Raw genomic sequence first — 17,046 nt, 5'->3', positions numbered from 1 at the left:
ACGGGGTTTGGGGGGGGGATGTTGGGTTGGGTAGGGGAAGTAGTACGTGGGAGGAGGAGAAGAGAGAGAGAGAGAGAGAGAGAGAGAGAGAGAGAGAGAGAGAGAGAGAGAGAGAGAGAGAGAGAGAGAGAGAGAGAGAGAGAGAGAGAGATGGGAGGGGGGTGTCTTCGCCGGGGAGTCTGTCCCCGGAGTTTTTAATCCCAGTAAATGCATAGAAGCCATGAGATTTGCGGGATGGCGCTGTCTTGCCTTGAGGAGCGTGAGGGCCCGCTTGCGGGTCGTCGTGATGAGTGGCACTCCCATGTTGAGTGCTGCCGAAATGGCACGTGTGTCTCAGGTAAAGTGGCAGCGCCTGGGGTATTACGCTGTCTTCCCCTCCCCCCCCCCTACCGAAGAGTCGGAGGGCGTGTTTCTCGGCTTGTCTGTGTGAGCTGACGACCATCCATCCATTACGCTTACGACGATCCGTCTCTGCGTCTACGACCATCCATCTGTACACCTGTCGTCTACGACCATCCATCTGTACACCTGTGTGTCTACGACTGTCCATCTGTACGTCTACGATCATCCATCTGTACACCTGTCGTCTGCGATCATCCATTTCTACACCTGTGTGTCTACGACTATCCATCTGTACACCTGTGCGTCTACGACCATCCATCTGTACACCTGTGCGTCTACGATCATCCATCTGTACACCTGTGCGTCTACGATCATCCATCTGTACACCTGTCGTCTGCGATCATCCATCTGTACACCTGTTAGTCTACGACCATCCATCTTCTACACCTGTGTGTCTACGACCATCCATCTGTACATCCTTCGATGCACCATAATTCTGTCCTCTCTTCTATCCACATACCCATCTATCTGTCTCTTACCTATCATCACATCCACCCATCTATCCACCCGTCTACCCATCCATCCACCCACTAATCTATCCACCCGTCTACCCATCATCCCTCCATCCATTAATCTATCCCTCTATCCACCCGTTCGTCGGTACCAAGTGGATCCATTGAGTAATCCTTCCCATATATATTCCATCACAGTTTTGAGATTTTTCTCGTCGGATTTTCAGTGGCTGTCAAGTGTCGCTCTGTTGTCCCAGGTTTCCTGTTCGTGCGATCTCTCCATCTCGCACACAACACTTGACAACACGTTAACCCACACGACTCGTTCCTACGTAACTCTTCGATATTCCTGCGGTGAGCGTTACGCGCGAACTCTGCCTCTGTGGTCAAGATCTCGTCTTAAGTCTGTCTCTGTCTCTCTCTCTCTCTCTCTCTCTCTCTCTCTCTCTCTCTCTCTCTCTCTCTCTCTCTCTCTCTCTCTCTCTTTGTATATTTCATTTGTAAGTTTTTTCTACTAAATCTTTGAGAAGTTTGTACGTTTTTCATTGCATTGATGTGCAATTTGATTATTTTATATGACTGTATGATACATGCGGGAGGTGAACGGATGCTGTATGATTGTACGGTTGCTGTATGATTGTATGTCAAGGGAGGTGAACGGTTGCTGTATGATGGTATGATACTAGAAGGGATGATTATTGTATGAGGTTGTGTGGTTTGATGTGATACTGTATTGTGTGACTGTGGAATCGTGCGTGACTTTTTGTGTAATCTTGAGATAGAAAGTAATTTTGTTGTCTGTGTGTTTTGTGTATTTGTTGGATAAGATTGGGATTTTTCTCCTTTGTGTGTGTGTGTGTGTGTGTGTGTGTGTGTCTGTGTCTGTGTGGTTGTGGGGTAGTTTGGGAATTATTTTGATTCAAGAGTGATTGTGATCTTTTTTTGATGCTAGAGCATCCCACTGATGATATATTCCTACGAGTCCACGGGGAAATGAAACACCCTAAGTTCCCAAGTGCACTTTCGTGTAATAATCACATCATCAGGGGAGACACAAGAAAGAAATCAGTCAGTTGATATACAACGAAGAGACGTAGCTAGGACGCCATTTGGTAAACAAGTGACTGTCTGAATGGGAGTGTCATTTCCCCGTGGACTCGTAGGAATATACTTGATCACGTGCTCATTTGTGATCCTATCCATGCATACATATATATACACACTAGCCTAAGCCAGGTACCCATTTTTTCGACCAACCCAAGGGTTTGATGAACTGTTGGGTTGACTGTGAACTGACTGCCGCAACCAGGATTCGAACCTATGCGCTCCACCCTTTGCGGTCCTTGAATGCGTTACGGTCAGGAACGCTAACCAGTACACCACGGGAGTCCAATTGGGACTGGCAGTGTGACATTTGCCTCTGGCTTTTGTGGGTTTGTGGAAAGACATTCGTGTGGATGTGGATGTTATGGAAGGGGTAAAGTGATTCATAAGTTTTGGAGGAAGTGGAGAAGCAGCCTTGTGGAAAGTGGTCAGATCTTAAGTGGTATGAGAAACATAATCAAAATGGTAAAGAGTTTCCAAAGCTTATCGGTGTAAGGAAAGAAACAGACATTATTGTAACGACCCGTTCACCCTTGAGTTGCCATTGGACACATTGTGATGTAGACACATTATGATTTTTTCGTGTTTTGTGGATTATTGAGTAATATATGATGATGTTACAAGTGATTTTCAAGTATTGCTGTGTCAACTGCATAGTGATGCGATGATTTATCAATAAATGAAGTGTTTTTTTTCCCCGTTTTCTAATTGTTGAATGAGTTTGGATGTACAGTTTCAGAGTATAATTGTAGAGTAATATCCAGACTTTTGGTGGGGTTGTTGCGTAGTTGTAATGATTTGGTGTTTGGCGTAATTGTTGTGTGGTGAGGGAGTAATATTTTAGTTTGTGGTGTAGCTTTTGTGTGGGTGTGGAGTGATATTCTGGTTTTTGTTCCGTTTTGAGATTCTAGGTTAATGATTTGGGTTTTGATCTATCTTTTGTGGTTTTAGAGTAATATTTTGATTTTCGTTGTCAGCTATTTTGCAATTTTAGAGCATTATTTTGGTTTGTGTTCCAACTATTTTGCGGTTTTAGAGTAATATTTTGGTTTTTGTTGCAGCTCCTTTGTGGTTTTAGAGCATTATTTTGGTTTTTGTTCCAGCTATTTTGTGGTTTTAAAGTAGTATTTTGGTGTTGGTTTTCATTCTAGCTATTCTGTGGTTTTAGAGTAATATTTTGGGTTTATATTCCAGCTATTTTGATTTTTCGTGTCAATTTTCTGGTTGTAAAGTTAGGACTTTGATTTTTGGTGCTGATATTTTGTGGTTGCAACTCTGGTAACCATTGGTGCAACATTATTTGGTTGTAACGCTGTATTTTGCTTAGACAGTGTTCCCTAATGGTTTTGTGAAGTTGTGGTGTTGTGGTTGTCCGGGGGAAGTTGGTGAGCAGTTGAAGTTATTTCGTGTGGTTTATGGTACCAGCGGATGACGTAGTTTATTGAATGGTGTTTAACGTTATGTTATGAATTAGCGTTTTTCATTGTTTTTTTCTATCTTTCTTTTGTAAGAAATCGTGCGAGTTTAGCTTTTCGTTAACTGAAACGGCACAGGGAAGTGAACGCCTTAATCAAGGCCATATCTCTCTCTCGCTCTCTCTCTCTCTCTCTCTCTCTCTCTCTCTCTCTCTCTCTCTCTCTATATATATATATATATATATATATATATATATATATATATATATATATATGTATATATATATATATACTTGCTTTGTCGCTGTCTTCCGCGTTAGCGAGGTAGCGCAAGGAAACACACGAAAGAATGGCCCAACCCACCCACATTCACATGTATATACATACACGTCCACATACGCACATATACATACCTATACATTTCAACATATACACAGACATATACACATGTACATGATTCATACTTGCTGCCTTTATTCATTCCCGTCGCCACCCCGCCACACATGAAATGACAACCCCCTCACCTCCCCCGCATGCGCGCGAGGTAGCGTTAGGAAAAGACAACAGAGGCCACATTCGTTCACACTCAGTCTCTAGCTGTCATGTAAAATGCACCGAAACCACAGCTATGTCATATATATATATATATATATATATATATATATATATATATATATATATATATATATATATATATATATGAGGAAGGATGAACTGAAGACTGATTACCCCGCCCAGGATTCGAACCCGTGTGAGGAAAGATTGAAACACGCATCGGGTCCGAGAGCATCGCTTCGAGTCTTCTTGAATGGGATCGCTCGATTAAGGTTCCTTGCCTGAGTAAGATGAGGTCTTCGTCGCTACCTGGCCTTGTGCGTGAGATTATGAAGGAACCAGATGACGAGGGATGAGGCCGTTAGAGGAACGAACGTTTGTACGTTTGTGGTGAGGGATGTCTTGGTGCTGGGACGTTGGGAGGGCGAGACAATGAGGCTGTTTGTGGATGCACGAGAGTAAATGGCTTGTGAAGATGGCACGGGAGGAGGAGGAGTGGGGAATGGCAAGCTTCTCGAGATCTTCCTAACACCACGGGCTCAGCATCCGATCGCCTCATTTGCATACCAGGCCTTCTCTCCCTCTCCCTCCTCCTCCTCCTGCGAGACGAGCGTCTTCTGAACGTTAATGACAACCCAGCTCAGTAATTATGCACATCTTGCTCCTCGCCAGTCTCCTCCTAAATGCTGGTTTGTCGCCTGGTGCATTGGTAGTTGGGAGTTACTGGTTCGCTACCCGTTAAGTTGACTTGTAGGGATTATTGGTTCTCCTCTCCTGGTACACTGGTTCGACTTCCCAGTAGCTTATGTTTGGGACCATTGGTTTCCTGGTACCTTGGTTCGCTTTCCGATAAGCTAATGGTTGGGATTATTGGTTCTCCTTTGCTGGTACACTGGTTCGCTCCCCGTATAAGCTAATGGTTGGGATTATTGGTTCTCCTCTCCTGGTACACTGGTTCGACTTCCCAGTAGCTTATGTTTCGCTCCCCGATAAGCTAATGGTTGGAATTATTGGTTCTCCTTTGCTGGTACACTGGTTCGCTCCCCGTAAAACTAGTTGTTGATCTTATCGGTTCTCCCCTGATGTTATACCGGTGACTCAAGTTCTTGGTTCGCTGTCCGTTAAGTTTGCTGTTTGGGTCACTGGTTCCTCTGAATCATGTAGGACTTGGCAATGTTGGTTCGTCTCCCGTACAATGTATGGTAACGGCTCCTTGTTTCCTCAGTCAGGTGGAGCTATTGGTTCGCTTCTCGCTAAAGCTGTAGTTGTGGGTCCTGGGGTCTTTGGCGAACCACTTTTAAAATCCTTTTCGAGATTGTTAAGTTCATCCCATCATGACATCGTCCATAACTACTCATGATTGATCATCAGAACTTATATATTTCACCTCTGTCACAGGTAAACATAGCTTCCATATTCTGATACTGTTTGGACTGTTTCAGAAGGTCTCGAATTCGGGTTTCAGCGTCTCGGAAAAGTCGACGTGGGTTTCTGTTGCAAGTCTTTAGTGTTTCTTACGCCATAATGTTCAAGAAAAGAAATAACGTTGTATTTTTGGATGTGTTTCAGACGCGCCCCTGTTTGTGTCGGCGCCGAGCAGCGAGTCGGCCGAACCCGGCCAAGTGGTGACCCTCAAGTGTCGGGTGGATGCGAACCCTCCTCCCGACATCACCTGGACGCGCCCCAACGACGTCAAGGTCAGCTCACCTCGCCTCGTAAGTTTGGCAGATGGAAAGATTAGGTCAGGTCAAGTCAGGTCAATTAAAGGCAATTCCAAGCCCGTATGAGATAGTCGAATTGGGGCTTTTTCTACCCATCATGTGCCAGGGTCATTAAGGCCGTCAACGTCGTTATCAAAGACCAATTAAAACGCCTTTAACATGTTCTTTGGGTGTGAAAGATATCTCTAAGGCCGTTAAAGGTATCTCTAAAGCCATATATACACTGTGTGTAGTGATGTATTTAGTACGTCTACATAACATTCAGACTAAAAATTTTGACCATTGAGAGGTTTAAAGTACTTATTCGTAATTATAAGTCATTTCCTGGCCATTTTATTGTAGTTATATTTATGGGTAAGGTCAGGTTACAACCTCTGTAGTGTAGGGTCAGTTCATAGCCTTTAGAATTATTGCATTCGTCAGGTCACATAGTGTAGTGACTGTGTTTCATGGTTGAACAGACCTTATCTTACTTCCCTTGTTATCTATTGAACACCCCTCATCCCGCGCCCCCTGTTAAACAACCTTGACACATACCTTACACTGCTACTGAGCTTGTTGGCTCCGTCTTTTCTGTGGAGGAAACGAGTCCTAATGCTTCCCTCGTCAGACATCCTTCACAGCGAATGAATACACGCAAGTGCTCCCCCGCCCTAGACTGCTATTCATCAAGGCCTCTCGTTTGTCAGAGAGAGTCATTCTGAGTTCCAGCATTAGAGGTGGTGTTCCCCTTCCTTGTCAGGCGAACCTTTAGGTATAGCACCCTTGCTGAAGCTGAGGACTTCCTCTGTTCCTCCTTTTTATCATCTCTTCCCCCTCTCGTTACAGGTGCCACACTGAGGAACTTTCTTCTGCTCCCCCACACAGATGTGCTTGCTTCACCCAATAACCCTTTACTCTCTTCATGTCTGTCCACTGCATTAAGAGCTTCCCTTGCCTCCCCTGGCTGGCGAGCCTGATGTATCCAACAGAGAGCTTTCCTCAAGAGCCTCCCGTACCTTCTACAGAAGCACGTCTGTCGTATCTAACAAAGAGCTTTCCTTAAGAGTATCCCTTGCCTCTTCCACACCTACCCCTGCTGTATCCAACAAAGGGTTTTCCTTAAGGGCTTCCCTTCCCTCCCCCACAGCCATACTTGCTGTATCTAACCAGGAGCTTTCCTCAAGAGCCTCCCGTACCATCGCTTGAAGCACGTCTGTCGTATCCAGCAAAGAACCTTTCCTTAAGAGCTTCCCTTGCCTCCTCCACACCTGCGCCTGCTGTATCCAATAAAGGGCTTTCCTTAAGGGCTTCCCTACCTTCTCCAAGTCAGACCTGGTGTATCCATCCAGGAGCTTTCCTTTAGGGCTTCCCTTACCTCCCCTAGAAGCCCGTCTGTCGTATCCAGCTAAGAGCTCCTCTTCCTCTTCCCTCACAGGTCGTAGGACGTGGTCCAGAGCTGATGGTGTCAGCAGCCTCGGCTAGCTCAGGCTTGTACATCTGCTCGGCCCGCAGCCCCGGCTTCTCCCCGCTCGAGGGTCGCGTCCACCTGCGGCTACGAGGCCCGCCGCTCATCAAGGCGCAGGCGGTGGTGGCCGTGCCGGAAGGGGAGCCTGCGGTGCTGCGCTGCGGGGTCGTCTCCGTGCCTCACCCTGTCATCGTCACCTGGACGAGAGAGGGCGCCCTCGTCGTCTCGGGTAAGTCCTCCGTTTGGCTCGGTTCTCTGGCAGGTAATGCATAGGAGTTGTGTACACTCTGTAAATCTGATACTTTTACAACGCTACCGTTAGCGATTTACGATGTAAATCCCACTCGCTAACTGGGTGTTTTTTCCCTCTCTCTCGTCTTACAGAGGACGGACACTATGTGGACGAGGAGCAGCGAGCAGACGGTGTAGTGTCGACCCTAACCATCAACAAGACCACGCACTCCGACTTCGCCGCTTACAACTGCTCAGTCGTCAATGAGTACGGCGTCGACACCCAGCAGATACTGCTCCAGCGCCAGCGTGAGTAGTCGGTCCATTGCTGGGAAAGTCTCTCCAACACACACACACCAAACACTGGTACACAACCTAAGACACATGTAGAACAGGTTTATGTTCTTTTGAACAGTTGAATCCCACAAAGGCTGACGTACGCATACATATGTTCCACATCCTCGTTAAATCATTCACAAGACACCTGCCAATATTATGGTATACGTTCAGAAGCTCATGTGAAACACAGGCACACTTGAAAACACCTCGCTACTCTGACAAGCGAGAAGCAACACGTGTAACAGCAACACACCACACCAGCTGTCTTGGAATGGAAGTGTTGCTAGTCTCCAGTCGACCCTGGAGAACCTATACCATGTTATTCCGAGTCGTAGTTGTGTTGTTCGGGGGCCAAGTGAAGATATTCTCTCAAAGGCTCAGTCTTCTGTTCTTAACGCTACCTCGCTAACGCGGGAAATGGCGAATATGTATGAAATAAAAGAAAAAAGAAATATATATATATATATATATATATATATATATATATATATATATATATATATATATATATATATATATATATATATATATATGTGTGTGTGTGTGTGTGTATAATGTGCAGATACATCATATTCAATGTATATGTGGCAGTAATTTCCTCCCCTCCCAAAAAAGTATCATTAAATAAACCTCTGAATAATATCCGACTCTAATAAAAGGGAAATGAATAATTATAATTAATTACAGATACTAGAGGGGGCATACTAGTTATACGATCGGTAATGGAACAGGTGTTGTGCTCTCTCTCTCTCTCTCTCTCTCTCTCTCTCTCTCTCTCTCTCTCTCTCTCTCTCTCTCTCTCTACCTATTCATGTCTTTCTGTCTGTCTGTCTATCTCTTCTTCCTTGCGTTATCATCTGTCCGTCTGTCTATCTGTCTATTCTTCCTTGCGTTATCATCTGTCTATCTATCTATTCTTCTGTGCGTTATCATCTGTCCGACTGTCTATCTATCTATTCTTCTTCTTCCTTTCGGTATCATCTGTCTGTCTATCTATCTCCTCTTCTTCCTTGCGTTATTGTCTGTCTATCTATCTCTTCTTCTTCCTTGCGTTATCATGTGTATTTGTCTGTATCTATATCTTCTTCCTTGCATTATCATCTGTCTGTCTGTCTATCTATCTCCTCTTCTTCCTTGCGTTATCGTCTGTCTATCTATCTCTTCTTCTTCCTTGCGTTATCATGTGTATTTGTCTGTCTATCTATATATTCTTCCTTGCATTATCATCTGTCTGTCTGTATCTATCTATCTCCTCTTCTTCCTTGCATTATCATCTGTCTGTCTGTCCTTCATCATCACAGTGGTCCTTATGTTCACCATCATGGTATTCTCGATCGTGTAACTCACCGCGAGTCTCTTGTGTTCGTGCCTGCAGCCGTGGTGCCCCTGATGGTGGTTGTGGGCGGGGGCGCTGGCGTGGTACTGGTTGTGATCGTCGTCATCCTCTTTATCCTGTGTGGGCGCAGAAGGAGGGCCGGAAGCCGACCAAAAGACAAAGCCGCTGAAGCAGGAGCTGTTGTAGTGGAGAAAGGTAACGCCGGCGGCGGAGGGATTGTTGGAGGCGCCGGTGGTGTAGGAGGTGGTGGTGGAGTAGGAGGAGGAGGAGGAGGACGCGACAGTGTTGGAGGAACGATGGACACAGCATTGAAGGTGATGCCTCCAACCCTCCTTCCTCACGACAACCACTCCACTGGCCAGGTAAGGCTCAAGTGACCATTCATTTTTTTCTCCCTCCTCCCTCTCTTTTTACGCTCGTAATCGGCCATAAATTAAAGAACATTTCAAACGCCAACATTTTTATCTGTGAATTTAGAACTTTAATACAAGCCTTGTGGATAAAATGACTCGAGATTATAAAAGTTCGAGAGATGAATATCGCCTGGTAGGTGACACATTTCAAAACCCTTAAGCTATTTATAGACATATAAAGTATTCATTGATTGCTGCCAGAGGGATCTTACGTCGTTCATATATATATATATATATATATATATATATATATATATATATATATATATATATATATATATATATATTCCCTTTAATTTACCTAAGACGCTGCTCATGTTTTACATAGTTCTGACTATTTATTCTGGAGAACATTTGATATGCTACTGAGATACATAGTACAGTGTTGTGGTAGAGTGAGTTCGATTACTTGGTTCACGTATTACTGAAAAATCACTTCATTTTTTTCCTCAACTTCTCCAGCAGGAATCAGACGCCAAGGACACGGAAATCCGCACCTCCTCTTCGCTCTCGGCGGCCGACCGTGATTCCGACAGTGGCTGGGAGAAGGAGAGCAGCAAGGCTTCTCCCCGAGATCCTCAGGCAGCTCCCCTCGCCCATGCCCGCTACAGCGTCGGATCCACTGTCTTCACCCCGCCCGTGAGTACCCACCACCGCCTCCAGTTTGCATTCTAAGGGCGCAGGCTGACAGAAGCCACACTTCTGCAGTAGATCAAAGACCTGACTGTTGTCAGGTTCAGGTTCTGTAGTCTAGGAATAAAAGTCATCCTTTTGGGGGATCAGGTCTTCAAGCGTAAAGTTAAGGGTTTTCGTTGTACAGTTTAGGACCATCGTTATCCATTTTAGGGCTTTCGTTGTAGAGATGATGATATATAGTTGAGGTACTTCGTTGTGCAGTTAGATCTCTGTTGAATAATTGAAGGCATGCATTGTAAACATGAGGGTCTTCGTTATACAGCTGAAGGCTTTCGCTGCACCAATGAGGGCCTTCGTTGTATAGTTGAAGGTCTTCGTTGTACAGTTTTTCTTTTGTTGTGCACTTTAGGCTTTTCGTTGTGCAGTTAAGGTCCTTCGTTGTACACTTGTGGTCCTTCGTTTTACAGTTAAAGTCCTTTGTTATCCAGCTAAGTTCCCTTACTGTACAGTAGCGGTCTTTTGTTGTACAATTGAAATCCTTCGCTAAGATCCTTCTTTGTACAGTTGAGATCCTACAATTTTGAGTAGAGCACCACCATCCAGTTTGTAAATACCTCCCCTGTTGAGGTTTACCAGCTTACAGACCGAAGCCTCAAAGATTAGGAAGAACGTGATGTGTGTGTGCGTGTGTGACGTTGGCAGGATAACCGGATATCGCCACTGACCGTTGTGTTTCAAGGTCATCGTTGCTATATAATCTTCGGCCGTCGGTGTTGGGCGTTTTAGAGACGATTCTATTTCGGTCTTGATGTTCGTCGTGGATGATTGTGGTCACGTCACTCGTCAGATGAAAGCCCGCGTGATTGTGGATGTTTGTCTTTTCTCCGCTGCAGGTTTATGGATGGGATTGTGCAGGTCAGGGAGGGGTGGTGGAGTGGGTTTCCATGATCCCTTGCACACTGACGGTATCGACGTGTTGCCTGAACTGCAGCAGATTAGCTTCAAGAATCATGACGACCAAACACGGACGGACAGAATAAAGTTTCGCTTTGTTAGGAATTTTTTCTTTTTCAGATAACATTGACGTTCATCGGTAGATTAAAGTTAATCATAAGATTGGAACTGTTGTCTTTACGATTTATAATCTTTGGAAGTTATATGAATTTAGTCTTTGATCGGATTATATGTATATTCCCGCCTTTTGTTCATTAAATGTCATTTTCCAATAAGCATAGTGTGATGTACTATAGATAGCGGAGGGAGGAGTCTCCCCCATGTGAAATTGTTACTGAACCAACGCATCTTCTTTCCCCTGCAGGATCAAGGATACATCTCGTACGTGGACTATACGCGGGACTACTCGCCCGTGCCCGTCACTGTTGGGGAGTCCTACGCCCAGTTTCAGGTCGGGGGTCCGTACGCCCGCTCAACACCCGCCAATGACCCTCCATCCTCCTTACCTTCGTCCGTGGCGCCGCCTCCTTACACGCCAACACCCCACGCCAACACCGACCTCAACGGTGGCATGAACGGCAGGTTGCAGCATGCCTCCAGCAACGGCAAGATCGTCAATGGGAACGGCGTTAACGGGACGCTCAAGCACGCCCTCCTACAGGATCTGAAACAGGAGTTGAAGAGGGAGCTATCGCATGACCTGGACTCTGCGGCGTTACACAGCAAATACATTATTCCACCACAGACCAAAATTAAGCCCGGAACTCTAGTTTAGGGCTTACCAGTGTAGCACTTATAGAATTACTTAAGAATTGAGACCCCCGAGGAGTTTATTGTTGCGGTGACTGATGCCCAAAATAATATAACACTTTTCTAGAGAATTTCCAGTAGAATTGAAAAAAAGAAATAAAAGTATCTATGTGAAAGACTATTCGAAATGATTCCAAAAAAAACTTTTAAATTTTTTCCTATCTTCTTCCCTCCTTTCCCCCAAAGTCAAGTCTTCATATCAGTTGATTATGCGAGAAAAAAAAAATCATGTGTTCTTTTGATAAGACCTGATGAATCAGGCCTCCCTAACACCTTCAAATTGCAGCCCCTCCTCCTCCTCCTTCCCCGTCTTACATCCCCCCACCTTCCGTCAAACCTTTAAGGGTCTCGTTGATAATCCTAAGATGTACAGATCTGTGATATACGAGTTATTTAAGCGCCCAGAGCATTGTTCAGCGAGAGCCAAAAAGAGTGTGTGCGTGAGTGTCTGTGTAAAGCAAGAGGGGGAAAAAAAATGTAAGAACTGTGTAGCGAAGCTCCCTCTTGTGGGTCAGTGGAAGGAAATAGTTTCCTCGGTGTATTATTAGAGAAACGAGAGTGTGGAATCGCCATGTGCTTAACTAGAATTGTAAACTGGCATTATGATCAGGGGGATCAGGATTCCCCTGAAAGACAAACCTGTAAAGAGCTGTAAGCTTAAGTGTTCTCGCCAGATAAATGAAATAGAAGTCTGAAAAGTGCACTGAAAACTTGGCCACTGTGGAGATGAACCGGGAGACAAAAATGAAGTCCCCCCCCTTTGAAACAAAAAGTGTACTCCAATGGAAAGGATGTTAAGATGGAAGTGAATGGCCTGAAGTGTATGTGGAGGGCGTTGTAGACTTGCCGACTAGGCAAAGGATCGTCTCTGCTTCTGGGACAGTGACCAAGAAATAGATTTTCTTAAAATGCTTAAAGTTTGACTCTTCATAATACGATGTCGTGCCCGATATCGTTTGTTATATGTGTCTCGAGTGAGCCTTTGTCAGTATATTATTGCAAAGTGTATGTATGGGATGAGTGAATATACAGACTATGTCTATACATAGATATATATCATCTGTATTAATATTGTAATGATTCATTGTATATAGGCGAATTCTCACCTCATTTTTTTCCCTTCCCAATCATGACTTGTTGTAGTACAGCCATCCTACGAGCGACGTGGACTCCGTCAGTTGTTCATACAGACGGGAAAAAGAGATCGAAAGCAGTGTCTAACACTCCACTCTTATTACGGGTGTGTGAACTTACGTGTATTCTCTCAGCCTTGCACCAAGATTAAGGATTGTCTAGCCGTCTTGAAGAAGAGGAAAGAATCCTCACTTGCTGCACTCAGAGATCATTATAGGTCGTACATGTTGGAAGATCTTGCAAGCAGTGTGGTGTGAGCGAGCGAGCGCTACATCTGTGAGAATTATCTTCTTGCCTGTCCTTTCTTGCAGGAAGTTACATACACTCGTTACCTTCCACTAATGAATTTTGGGTTTGAGATAGTTGGCCTACTATCAGTTTGCCGCCAAAGAAGAGCACTGCCTATCTTGTGAGCCAGTTGCCTCAATGGATCAATGAGAATCTCCAGCAGTATTTGAAAAGGTTAAGTGTGTGGATAATTCAGAAGTCATGTCTGGGTGTCCCTCCAAGTTCATACTGTCGGACGCTAAGCAGGCAAGGTAGCTCTGTTGTTTTGAATACTGGAGCTGTGGTGTTATGTTTTTCTTTTCAACGCTTTGCAGATATCAAATAATGGGAACATTCTGATATACATATATATATAAAATTGGCAGGTGTTATAATAAACCTTCGTCAAAAGAGGATAAACACGTTTTGCGTGGCATGTTTTGATGTGCTGTTTTTTCTCTACATTTCTTCCTTTTTGTCCCCTTATCCTGGAGAGAGGTAAAGGGGAACAGAGACTAGGCCATCAGAGGCAGGCGATGTGCACTCTACATCACTATGGTTGGCTATGACATATACGGACACTTATCATACAGCACCGATACCCGTCTTCGAACTGACCCCATCCCAGTGTATAGTATGTTTAACGCCAATACCTTCATTATTTTCTTTTTTTCTCTCCTTCACTCAGTCGTAATTCCTCTCTCGACAAATGTCACTCTCGTATATCTCTTCTGTCTATCACCTTTAGTCTCTCTCTTCTTCGTCTCCTCTTTAGTGCGCGAAGTAGCCTGAGTTTAAACCTTCATTCAGTTCTGCAAAATACCCCACTCCCCTTCAAATTCAAAACCATACCCCTCCGTCAATTCCCCATCAACTCGGCTACTCTCCTGTCACTATTTGATCACGTTTTCCCCTTAAATTGAAGGGGGGTTTAAAGTCCAGTCAGAGCCGCAATGTCTGTATTTCATTCCACTGTTTAGTTAGCGGCGTCTTATTCTTATGTCTCCCACTGCAGAGAAAAGTCAGTAGACTCCATACCTCAGACACATTCCCCGCTGATTATGAGACAGTGGATGATCTGACTGCAGCGAGGTAGACCACAGATTGGAAGACAACCGCTGCGTTAGTGCGGCACAGCGTTACAGAAATTTCTTTACCCTGCAGCGAGATATTGCCGAAATTGGCCACAGAGTCGAGCGAGGTAGAGTGGGATAATTCCACAAGCTGCAGTGAAAGATTTAGATTTCGTGAGGCCGATTCGACGTTGCACTGGCTAGTTCTCCCACAAATCCTATAATTTACAGTTAAGTTAAACTGCTGATCATTTACCAGCTTTATTTTTTTTTTCCACATTTCGTTAGCGTTACTTTTAACTCCTTCGTGATCATGTGGGGCTTCTGTGTGTGGTGACCTTTGTAAACCTGTGAGAAGGGAAAGTCTTGATCAATATATATATATATAATTTGATGGATACTGCATTCCACATGACAAGACGTGTGCAATACTTGGCATATATGTATATATATATAGCCACTTTTTCTGAGCTTTAAATTTACGTTTTGAAAGAAAATGAGGGTTAGCGGTTAAGGAGTTCACTTTCATAGATGTGAGATTATGAAGCCAGAGGTCCAACATGATCCAATTAAAAGTATATATATTTTTTCTTTTGTATCTGGTAAATAAGAAGAAAAACTTACCCAATGAATATGATACATCTTCAAGAATGTAGACGCTATTTTTACTTAAAGAATTATGATTGTGTTTTATGGATACTGTGAAAAAGTTTATAAATTTTTCAAAAATTGTGAATTTGAATTTTTCTTTCAAGATTATGCAGAAATTGTGAAAGATTTTATTTATGCAAAGACATTATGCACAGTGAAATCAAACTGGTATTTTCTTCCATAACTTTATGGCAAAAATTTAATAAAATTAATTTTTTTCAACGATTGTTTTACATCGTTTTTGATTTACGTGAAATTTTTAAGCACCAACTCACGAAAGTTTATGTATATTGAAATTTGGATCGTAAATTTCTATAATTTCCAATTGTCAAGTATTTTCTTTTGTTTTTTTTGGGGGGATGTGAAAAATAAAATTCACTATCTCATGAAAGTTTGTTCAAAATTTTGTTTCTTTTAAGAATATGTAGGCGGTTTAGTTATGACAAAAAAAGAATCCATATACTGAACCAGTTTTTGTTTTTCACGAAGAAATAGAGAGTATATGAAATGAACGTATTGCGACCAAGTCCAAACAGTTATAAAGAATTCACAGAATGGCATTAATATCTTTGGGAACTACGGTCAATCAATCCGCGTTTTTGGAAAGCTGCTTATGTCTACACGCGCACGTTTGGCTGTTTTAATCTCAGAAAATTAATGATAATTTTGATGAGAAAAATTGTTTCAATCCATCGCCTTTCTAGAATTATGAAGAGTTGAGCAGAAACTGAAGTGAACGTCGAAGAGGAGCAATGTTATGGTCCAAATTCCACCATATCCCAGACCTGTGATTTCATCTATGTTTTAAACAAAAGAATATCGCGTCCTCAGGACTTTGTGGCTAAATTAGCAAAGTTTAATAATGTTTCTCATGGGGAAGAAGAGAGAAATCCCTTTTATTCTGGCTAGATCGTAATGTTGGATGCTGTGCGTTACATCAGTGAACGCTGATTAACATAAATGTGCGAGATGAACTTTCACGTCTGGATGAATAGTGGTCCTGAAGAAGTAAATGAAAGGGGGAAATTGTAATTCTGTTTATTTGCCAAAGTCATCTTTTTACGCAGTCTCTCTCTCTCTCTCAATGTACAATCGTCAGCTTTTGCTTTGTAGTTTCCAAACCACATTATATATATATATATATATATATATGTATATATATATATATATATATATCCTATGTTATACATATTTATCTTTTTTGCTTCGTATTTGCTCATTTTGCTATGCCTCTGTTATTACTATTTTTTTTTATAAGCGGTCAACATTACCCCTCTCCTGACAGTACTTTCTTCCTCCCTCCCTCCAAAACACCATCATGAACCAAGCGGCGCCTCCTCCAAATGTAATGGTCTTGACGTTAAAGTTCTTGGTTAGCTCACCACCAACCCAACCCCTTCCCTCCTCCTCCTCCTTGCGCTCTGCTGCTAATTAAAGAAGTCAGTAGTGGTTAAGGATTCTTTATTGTAACTGTTTCCTGTAAATGTGAGAAATAAAGTATTTTGTTATATGGTAAGCTGGTGTGTTGGATCCTTTATCCTCTCTCCCAACCTGTTTATATGGTAACCTGGAGTGTTGGATCCTTTATCCTCTCTCCCAACCTGTTTATATGGTAACCTGGAGTGTTGGATCCTTTATCCTCTCTCCCAACCTCTTTTACTGATGCTCTAGTGTGACAACAACTATTTGGGTTAGTAAAAATATAAGTTAATAGTAGTAAATTACTTATACAAACTGTTCTACTTTCGTTGTTGTCCTGTTACACGAATTTAGCAAACTTGAAGGTATTGTATACACCTTCATACATGAAGTTAAAGAAAAATGATTTGAGAATGTAAAGAAAATTAAACCTTTGGCTTTTTCAGAGTTAAAAGAAATGTGAATCATTGATTTTTACAAATTTGAAGGAAAACTTCTACATAAAAGATGCATTTTACGTAATGCGAAATGCATTTTCAAATTGTCCTCCTCCATAGTCAACAGTATATTCACACATCTGTTTGAGATTTGAAATCTCCCATCAAAGGCGCCTCAAAACTCCGTTCATCCTGATTCAACTTAATTATCCATAATCAAATCCTGCATCAACAAGAAACACATAGTTCT

At 43.1% G+C, this 17,046-nt stretch overlaps 1 protein-coding gene and 1 long non-coding RNA gene across 5 annotated transcripts in view; one reads left to right on the top strand and one right to left on the bottom strand.

The window, feature by feature from the left end:
• The window catches only part of LOC139749903 (irregular chiasm C-roughest protein-like), a 21,351-nt gene extending 4,895 nt beyond the window's left edge, over positions 1-16,456 (top strand). Inside the window, exons 4-9 of one of the 3 annotated variants that reach the window (XM_071664306.1) lie at positions 5,498-5,643; positions 7,067-7,325; positions 7,481-7,636; positions 9,042-9,364; positions 9,881-10,054; positions 11,370-16,456. In XM_071664306.1, coding sequence (XP_071520407.1) covers positions 5,498-5,643; positions 7,067-7,325; positions 7,481-7,636; positions 9,042-9,364; positions 9,881-10,054; positions 11,370-11,780 — 1,469 coding nt within the window. In that variant the 3' untranslated portion in view covers positions 11,781-16,456. Of the gene's footprint in view, positions 1-5,497; positions 5,644-7,066; positions 7,326-7,480; positions 7,637-9,041; positions 9,365-9,877; positions 10,055-11,369 lie in introns of all 3 variants that reach the window. The other 2 variants (XM_071664307.1, XM_071664305.1) reach the window with 2 other exon arrangements.
• Positions 11,532-17,046, bottom strand: part of LOC139749904 (uncharacterized) — a 59,033-nt gene continuing 53,518 nt past the window's right edge. Inside the window, exon 3 of one of the 2 annotated variants that reach the window (XR_011713060.1) lies at positions 11,532-11,669. This is a non-coding gene — a long non-coding RNA (uncharacterized lncRNA). Of the gene's footprint in view, positions 11,670-14,499; positions 14,638-17,046 lie in introns of those variants that run through there. The other variant, XR_011713061.1, reaches the window with a different exon arrangement.

The sequence above is a fragment of the Panulirus ornatus genome, chromosome 8 (assembly GCF_036320965.1).
Source record: "Panulirus ornatus isolate Po-2019 chromosome 8, ASM3632096v1, whole genome shotgun sequence".
NCBI lineage: Eukaryota > Metazoa > Arthropoda > Malacostraca > Decapoda > Palinuridae > Panulirus > Panulirus ornatus.
Note: the sequence above shows the minus strand (reverse complement) of the source record. Positions and strands in the feature narration are given on the sequence as shown.